This window comes from Ammodytes marinus (genome assembly GCF_949987685.1).
Source record: "Ammodytes marinus genome assembly, chromosome: 23".
Taxonomy (NCBI): domain Eukaryota; kingdom Metazoa; phylum Chordata; class Actinopteri; order Uranoscopiformes; family Ammodytidae; genus Ammodytes; species Ammodytes marinus.
In genome coordinates this window covers 5,372,405-5,382,125 of record NC_137227.1, presented here as the reverse complement: position 1 = coordinate 5,382,125, position 9,721 = coordinate 5,372,405, and the positions used below count along the sequence as shown (strand labels likewise).

Here is a 9,721-nt window from a genome sequence, read left to right as displayed (position 1 = left end):
GTGAATGAAACAAATCTTGACATACTCGAGCTGCTTTGTCTGACAGGAACTCTATCCTGAAAGTAGGCCTATAGCCTACAGCTATTTGTCCCTTGGACACAGTACCTACCATTGACAATACTGGGCCATTAGATGGAAAATAATGCAGAACCCAGACCTTATTGCACTTTTAAGTAGCCTACACATTTGAAAGTAATCAAATGACCAAAAAGCAACTAAAACACAGGTGAATTGAGGACTTTGGGGCCCCTGAGGGTGTAAGGTTCTATATTCAGTTAGGCAAAGTAGTTCCTAAGGGAGTGAAGAATATAGCCCACAATCCACTGCATGCACCTGCCATTTGCCAACCTGAAGGAATCGCGGTCACCAGTAAAGGCTCGGAAAAAAAGCCGAGATGAGCCGAACCCCCCCTCCCTCCCCGGTCCTCCTCTTTCAGTCGTGGTGCAAGCAGCCATGTTGCTGCGAGCTTGTTCCGGTATCAGGGCAGGATCGTGCGCATAGACTGCATTCGGGCGCAGCTCCTCGCCTCTCTCCCCCTGTCGCCCGTGACACGCACCTCCTAGCGAGAAAACCCTTCAGTTTACCAATAATGGATTTTACAACTTGATGATTCTTCCTTGACTCGGCTGGTCACGGGAATAGCAGCAGTCGGTGTACCGACAGGACGAGCTGGTATATCGCCACACTGCAGTGCAGCACTGGTGAACGACCTTATTCCAATCACGCAACACAAGGAAGAGCGCCGGTGGTTTCCGTGGATTTTGAGTTTTGTGGGCTGCTCTGTGGCAGCAGTCCGCCGATAAGCTAACTAGCTAGCTTTGCTTAGGAAGAAACGCTGAAATAGCTTTACGCTACCTGGGCTAATATTCAGCTGCCAGTTGGCCAGCGCAACAAATTATTTTGTTTTTTTCACCTGCCATGTGAACCATTTTACACGGTGCTGCTTTTATTTTCTCGGAGAGCCCGCCCTGGATATCTCGCTGGGAACATTTTTGAATTGTTTCTGCGTGAGTTGGGAAGGTCGATACCTCGCCGGGAATAACTTTGGCCTGAAAGTTTGTAGACCCCCGGACCTGGTTTTTAAACCTTGAAAGACCAACAAAAAAAAATAGACAAGCGTCGACACTGCGTTATGAAGACGACGCTGTTTGAATAGTTGTGTTAGAATTCAGATGCTGTCGGGGCTTTTTCTCAGACGTTAGTTAGCAACCTCACAGGTTAGCATGCTAGCTACCTAATTGAACCTTGTCTTGTTCAACACAACCATTGCCCAACTTTTCTTCCAGGCTAGCCCAAGGAGCTAACTGGCCAAAGCGTCACAGCACCGGGCTGGTAGTTCGCTGCTAACCGTCGACGCTTATAAATGCTAATTTGGCACTGAATGTTTTCACACCCGGACCGAAGCTAAAGAAGAAGAAGACGTTTGCTTTTTTTCCTGCTTTGTGCTTGTTGACAAACATGGGACGTGCGCTGCGGCTAGCTAGTTAGTTTTCTAGCTAGCTGGCTAACTCGGCTAGGCGCTGATGTGGGATTCAACTTGTTGATTTCACGGGCTATCTGTCGTGCTGCTAGCTGGCTAGCACCGGGCATCGGTTGGAAAGTTCCCTCAATCATCAACGAGAACGGTTTTAAATGCACAATAGACACTGAAGAGTCGTTCTTCTTCACCACTCCTTTCCCCCTGTTTTGGCAACCTAAAGGCTTTCAAAAATGACAACAAGGATCCCACTGGTTCAAGTCATTGAAAATTCGACCGGGCAGGTAAGATTTTATCCCTAATGTTTTTACAGTGGATATTTTCCCATTATTCTACTTATGCTCATTAAGCAGGAAGTTCATATTATGCAGCGTATAGAGAGGCCTTTCACAGTCTGTTTGTCTCTTTGCCTTTCCTCTGTCTCTGTTGTCTTTGCCACACGGCAGGCAGTGATTCACCAGCTTTGCCCACGCACTGGATTTCCCACTCCTTGCAGAAGACTAAGAACAAATTTAGGTTTCTGTTTAGTCTGTGTGTTGGGGCATGTCATCCTACTTGGCTTCTCCTTACTTTGACCTGTTGCACTACAGACAGACAGTTTCCACATGGATTCCATATAGCTGACAGTGCAGAAGCCCAGCATCCTAATAACATACTATAGTGCATGTGCGACAAGTGGGAACATTGGCAATGCATTGTGAAGTGTCAAAAACATTCAAGTGGCTTTTTTAAAAGTTTTCTATTTCTAAGAGAGAAGAAAGTTGACTTTCGTGGAGAGTGACATATTTTATGGATTTGTTTTTCATTTATAATATTGATTTGATTTGCAACTTCCCTTTAAATTCCCATGCAGTGATGGTCCCTTTGAAGTGGATGTATTGTGTTAATGCGGAAGATTTCTAGAAGAGATGTAGATTTCAATTCAGAAGCACTGGTAAAATTGCTTTCCAGATGATCAATAGGACATGTCATTTCTGGGAGAACAATACACATCCTCTTTTGACCTAAAGCGACTGACCATAATCCAGACGTCTAGGGGCTTCTAAACACACTATAAATACCATATTGTTAATACCACTGTCACACAAAAAAAAAGCCAGGGATTTTGAGAGCTGAGCCCTTAAAACACCATGTGTCATGTTTCCATTCAGTTGAGTAGAGAAACAATTTGTTTATGTGCTTAAATGATGTACAAACCCCTTTGATTTGTTCTGTAAATCATTATTAGAAGACTGGAACAACGCCTTTGCTTCCAAGACTATACTGATATCTGCATGTTGACAAGCAGCATGTGATTAAAGATCCTTATGAGCATTGGATGGAAGTGTGTGTGTGTGTGTACACGTTGACAGAGGGTAGCCAGAGGATGATGTCAGTGTGTGTGAAGCTGAAGCCATTTCTATATTTGTGTTGCTTGAGTCTCTGTATGGTAAGTATGTAAATAAAGCTACGGTGAGGATTTGGTGTGGTAATGTTTTAACAGTTGATCACTCGCTTTGATAAGTTTAGCAACATAGATGGAGGAAATGTATATACAATAAATATGTATACAATTATTTCAGATCACTGACAGTGGTATTTAAAAACATACAATGAAAAGTAAGGGAGGTGTATTGTTTTGCATTAGTCCCTGGAGCTGCACCCTCTGACAAAACAATTTTTTTACCTGTAGCATGGAAAGCCCAACCCAGGTGTGTAAACTGCAGCTGCACAGCCAATCAGACAGCAGATCTGCTCTGGGCTGCCAATAGGGAAACCTTCTGTTGGAGACTCAAAGGTTAAAAGATTTAGTCTGTCTTTTGCTTCTTGTACAAACAAAATGCTGACGGAAGTTTTCTGTTGATACCATGATCACACTGCGTGTGTTGGTGTGTGTGTGCTGGTGTGTGTGTCTTGTCTCACACAAAAGATCATGGCTTCCATTAATGTATTCAGGAAAGCGTATTAGCACTGGCAGCTAGACTTGTGTGTAGGTAGGTAGTATATGTACACACACTGCTATGAGTGACACATACATATTGTAACCCGGCTACACCCTTACCTAGACCAGAGGTCATATACAATACTGTTGATGAATGATTTGTCTTTTGAGTGTAGCTGCCGCACACAGGCCTCTCTTTATCCAGTGGGATGTTTAAGGTTAATGGCATAGTTTAAGTTTGTTGTGTTTTTAAACATATTGGTACACAATTGTGAGTTAAACTTTAGTATTGGTAAACTTTCTAATTGAATTCAATAATACCAATGTTTTGTACAGAGGAGTATTAGGGACACAGGCGATGAGAGTATGACGTTTTTTGTTTCATTATGTGCTGCGAGACTCAAGACGAAATACAAAGTGGATAATAAGGTCAAGCCCAGGGGGCTGACAGACTGCAATGATATCCACAGGCGCTGCAGAATGGGGAACGAGCAGCGGCGATGGTAAATGCGCCTTAACTATAATGCATCGCGAGAAGCCCTGCCAATTTATTCTCAACATTTTAACTTTATTCTATTTGCTTCTTATTTTGTCTCTCATTAAAAAAAAATATTTCCTCCTCATTTTCTTTCTGATGCATGGCCCTAATATTCTTCCGTAGTTTAGGAGTCTGCTGAGAGCCAATGTAAAAACAGTCCATTCCAACACCACACTGTGCTGTGATGAAGACCTTGTAGTCTGCAGCATTGTTCCATAAGATGAAGAGGGAGATGTGTTCTGCTCCTGTGATAAGGTTTCACAGTTGTACACTCAGGCCTGGAAGAGAAACCAGTGCAGTATCTTCTTGATTCATTACCCTCCAAGCCAACTTCCTGGTGTGCCCTGTGTGTGTGCTCTTCAGCAACGTGCCTACCAATACAGCTCCTGTGTTTTCCTTTTAGGTCTGTTGTCAAGCTGAATAAAAAGTTTAGGGTCATGGCAAGTCCTTAACTTAAGTTTGTAGGCAAAAGGTCACCAATGGATATTACCACACAAACGCTGTCTGTTTTAAAGGCCATGTATAGAAAGCCTTCGGTGTCGGGTCTCAAGATGCAGGACAAAATGGCACCGGACATGAAGACAGACTCAGTGTTGACATGACTCTGTTGGTAGTAAAGCAGATATTCTCTACGTAAACTCACCTTGTATCTGCAAAAAGATTTCTTGACTGCAATAGGAAAAGATGTTTTGATTTACTTGACTTGGTTGGAAACTTTCCAAGCCTCTTTTACACATGGCAGGCAAACTAAGCTCTCAGTTAATGGTTATAACAGTTTGGGGGTGATTGTATGGTAAAAGTTACCAACTCAAGCAGACTACAGTCGTTACTAGCATATCGTAGGGGAGCTGTCAAATGTAGAGAAGTGACTTGTGACATCTTCCTGACGGTGTGAAATAGCAGATACGTTGAGTGGCGTTGATACTCATGTTGCCAGGTTGCATAAGATTTGGTACTTGCTGTTAGTTTGAGGAACTTATTTGAATGTGACACTCGTTATCAGTTTGACTCCAGTTCAAAACTAAACACCTGGCATTTTGTACATAATAATACAGTGATAAAGTGGGTTATTCAAAAAAAATACACAAGGCAGAATGTAAACTGTCATTAGTTATTGCCGTAAATTGTCGGAAAATGAGGCTCTTCTTAACCTGTGTTGTTGAAATGTTTGCACAGTCCGTCCACTTCCCCAGACCCATGCTCTTGATTGTCTGATTTCCTGTTTTACTGTGTTCCCTCTCTATTCATTGAGCCATGTCTTCTGAAATAGAAAGACTAATGCAGCCAGAAATACTGGTCTGCCTCTTCAATTGTTACTTCATCCACCATTTCTTTGTTTGGGTAATAGCACACTAGCCGAGCAAGCTGGATCCTCCCCACATGGAGGTGTGATGGATTTTAACCATTCATTAATCTAATCGCGATGCGAGGTTGTGCTCTTACATAACTGCACAAACAGCTGCGATGGTGGTTTAATTTTTAAATAAATGTGCGCATGTGTGTCTGTAAACGTTACAACCTCTCCCCTCTCTCATTGTGTGAAGTCTGTTGGGTAGCGCCCATCAGCTATTCTGACAGTGTGTATGTGTATCTGTGTGGGCCTTGTGCGTGCATGAGGGCAAGTTTAAGTACGTTTGCAGAAGTGCCACACTGTCATTACACTTTGGAGGAAGGCATTTATTTTCAAGGTGTAAAACATTTTTTATAAATTATTTATTTTGAAAACAGTATCTTAGTGTACAAGTTTATATTTGTATTTTCAATGCTACTTAATATTTGTTTAAAATAAGAAATACATGTTTCAATACTATCAATAATCTGCATTTTCCTTAAACCAAGCAAGTAGAGTAATTTGACCATTTATTTATTATTATATCGCAATTGCTAAAAGCAATCACACAATTTGATGTTGATATTGAGTTAACTTTAGGTTCATTAATGCAAGAACCTCTATCCCCAAAGAAGAAATACACAAAACAAGGATATTAAGCACAAATCCCAAGATTGGCTCACACGAAGCATTAGAAGTCTGCATTATATTTCTAACCACCTTAGCTCTTCATGAAAGGCGAGGAAAAGTTCCCACAGTAACTTCAGAAGCAGTAAGAAAAAAAAATCAGCTAATACCCTTTTTTTATAATGAAGTTACCTTTCCAGGATTGCTGAGTTTGCGTCCCCTTTTCTAACCAAATTAATGACTTCTGTATTTAATTCTGCCTACGAGTAGAAACTTACTGTCACTGCATATTATTCCACTTTCTAAGCTTTTTTTATCAAGCAGGAAATTGGGGATGGGATCCATTGGAATATTTCGAAACAGGATGCCTGTTGCATTGTATTGGTGGTCTCAGGAACCGATGGATGGAGAATCATCTGACAGTCATTTCATACACGTATTAGGTAACTGCTTGCAGAAGTTCAATGCAGAAGCCTCAAAGTGTTACCTTATGAAGCAACTAAAAGGTGTACGTTATCTTGTAAACAAAGTTGACTGTGTAAACAAGAGTAGCCTGGAGCCTGGATACTTTAAGTTAAGATGCTGCTGTGGTACGCAAGTTCTGCAGAGAATTTGTGTCAATGAATTTTAGTTATCTGGTAATACACTACACTTTATTTTTGTCTATAGCAGTGGTATTCACTATTTTTTTCAGGAGAGCCGCACTGACAGGACAAAGTCAACAGGAGAGCCATTTTTACCGCAAAGTATCAAAAGCTATAAATCCAGTCATACATAAGCATGCCTGCTTATTAATATGTATTTCCTGAACCAGTGTTTCCCACAGAATTTTGTGAAATTGAGGGAACCCAGTCCTTAAGGCCAGGACACACTGGCCCGATAATCGCCGTCGGAGAGTCTGGAAGGGGCGGGGACACAAATCTGTTTGGTGTGTGCCGTGACGTCGGTCGTCGTAGATGTCGTCGGGCAACATGTCGTTGAACATGTTCAATCGGCGGCGGGCAGTCTTTCAGTTGGAGCAATTTGATTGGTGGAGGGCTAGCGAATCAGTGAATCCTGTTATTCCTCAGCATTAGTTTCCAGGCACTTTTTTTTTTTTTTTTTTTTTTTTAGATATTTTATTGGGCATTTTTATGCTTTATTGATAGTACAGAGAGACAGAGGTGAAATGGGGCAGAGAGGGGAGTGACATGCAAAGAACGACCGCGGGTGGGAATCGAACCCGGGTCTGCTGCTGGGCCCGGCCCGGTAGTGGGACGCCTTACCAACTGAGCTAAAGGCGCCCCCAGTTTCCAGGCACTTTGACCTGCACCAGTACTGAAACAGTGACAGTTGCTGGTTCAAAATGCCATCAAAACCACAGCAGCGAGAGACAAAAGCATAATTGGAAATATGGGGTTAGCTGAGCACAGCTGGATGTATTTCACCTGACACCCTGGGAGTGTGAAAGCCTCACAGAGAATCTCCCACCAAGCTGTCGAGTTTGAAACTCAATATAGATGAGAGAGGAGCAACAACTGTGTGAGTGTATTGACACAGGTATGTTGGTAAAGAGGTTTTCTTATATTCTCGTTTTCACCTTTTTGCCTGATTTCCTTAGTGCTCCTGGTGCTTGGCGGTTTCAGGCAGCTCCAGTCTGCCCGTCGCGGCCAAAAAAGTGCCAAGAACACACTGAGCCGACTACTGACTGTCCGTACGCTCTGCGCTTGCGCGGGACGTAATGTCTCCATAACAGCAGGCGGCGCAAATCTATATTGTGGCCCAAAAAAATACGGAAGCCGGAAATTATGGGACAGCTGTCTAGTCCATAATCATAGATATAAATACGTATTTATATCTCTGGACCATAAAGAGCACCATTTTTAGCAGAGAGTGTCGAGCATGGTGTCGAGCAGTCAAGAAGGGTTGATGCATGTGAGTACTCGCTGAACGAAACAAACAAACACATTAAACAATGGCTAGCGATGCGATACTGTTGTTAGCCGTTTGTGCTACCCGCCTCACTTCCGGGCTTCACTGATTCGCTAGCCCTCCACCAATCAAATTGCTCCAACTGAAAGACTGCCCGCCACCAATTGAACATGTTCAACCGGCTCAAAAGAAGCCCGACGACGACCGACATCAAGGCACACACCAAATCGATTCGTGTCCCCGCCCCCTCCGGACTCTCCGACGGCGATTATCGGGCCGGTGTGTCCTGGCCTTAAGGGGAACCCTTTTCTCCAAACTGTGCCAGCAGTAGCAGTTGCTTTTTAACACCCACCAGCTGAATTTTCAGAGAAAAGCTTCTCAATGTAAAGCCATTTGGCTCTGTACTCTTCTTGTATGACCCGTACAGTTACGTCCTTTTACAGAGTATGACAAACGCTGACGTTAGAGCCACGGGCTAGCGATGCTAATGTTGGCACCACGAACTAGCGATGCTAATGTTAGCACCGCAACGTTGTCCCTGAGCTGGGACTAATGTCCTCATCCAATAATAAAAAAAAAAAAGCGGAGAATGTTAAGAGGAAAATCATTTAAATAAAATAAAAAAATCTGTGATAAACTTTTTTTTTATTCATACCGCTTAGCACTATGTGCTCCCCAAGTCACCTTATAGGGAATCTAACACACACACACACACACACACACACACACACACACACACACACACACACTTTGCTGTTACGCCCAGGAAACCATAAATTATGCTTCTCTCCTTACCAGACCAGTCACTAGGCAGATGAACAGCAAGACAAAGCTAGCCAGGGCCCTAGCAACAGAGAACCTACAGCAAACACACACTGGATCGTTCACTCAATCATGCTCAAATTTTTCTTGTAGACACACACCACAGTAGCATACCTTAGGTTTACCCGCGAATGCAGAAACATGCATTTAGTTGTTAATTGGATTGGAATAACTTGTTAATTTAATTAGTTCTGTAAGTCATATTGGGGTTCCAGTGGACACACAATAAAAGGACAAGCAGGTGCTACTTGCGTGTTTAACCAACAATGCAGTTAAGTTCAGTGGTGTGTGTGTGTGGTAGAGGAGCAAGGTAAAACTGGCCGTTCCAGTTGAGCCGAATGGTAGGTGTGGCAGCTGTCTGGAACTGCGATTTTAAAGGCTTGACGTCATTCAGGTGAAGGCGTGTATATTTTTCTCTCACTGCCTCAACGTAATTTCTTTCCTCTGTTGAGTCATCTGACGTAGGCCTGCCATATTGGGATTTCTTTCCGAGATCAGATGTGTACCTTTTTTAATTAGTAAAAGAAAAATGTAAAGAGCACAAACCAAGTTGCATCGTCTTAGATTGTTGTTGCCTTTTTATTATCATGGATTTTTTGTCTTTAAATAGTGGCTAATGGTTAATATAATTTTAAGATATTACGGTGTTGCTTTTTTTAGCTGAGTGCTTATTTGGACGTATCCCCTAAACAGAAAATGAGCTTTGTAAATCATAAAGCATCAAGCCTAATACTTCTTTAGGATAAGCAAATCGAAATGGCAGTGATTTAGGATATTCAATATGCAGTGCTTCTGTGCCAAGGTTTAAATCTTGCGCCAATGGTTTTACAGTCACGGCATCCTCCTCGTGCGACAGTCATGCTCACCAATCAGAAACTTTGTGTACAACACCACACGTGTGAGGCAGGCGTATAGGAAAATGTATCATTTGTGGTGCAGAACAAGGCTTCTGGCTTAAAATGGCTCACAAGTGAGCGGCATTAATGTCAAGTGATGGTTGTGAAGCTCCAGTCCATTACTCAAAGTAAAATGATTGAGTCATTTGCGATTGATGATACTATGTTGGAAGAATGCTCTTGCACTGCTCCCACTCGC

The 9,721-nt window shown here is 42.6% G+C and overlaps 1 protein-coding gene across 9 annotated transcripts in view; it reads left to right on the top strand.

Annotated features, from left to right (window-relative positions):
• The first annotated feature begins 460 nt into the window (after positions 1 to 460).
• The window catches only part of mark2b (MAP/microtubule affinity-regulating kinase 2b), a 56,353-nt gene continuing 47,092 nt past the window's right edge, over positions 461 to 9,721 (top strand). For 6 of the 9 annotated variants that reach the window (XM_080052242.1, XM_080052247.1, XM_080052243.1 and 3 more), the window contains exon 1: positions 462 to 1,761. In XM_080052242.1, coding sequence (XP_079908368.1) covers positions 1,711 to 1,761 — 51 coding nt within the window. In that variant the 5' untranslated portion in view covers positions 462 to 1,710. Of the gene's footprint in view, positions 1,762 to 9,721 lie in introns of all 9 variants that reach the window. The other 3 variants (XM_080052246.1, XM_080052244.1, XM_080052248.1) reach the window with 2 other exon arrangements.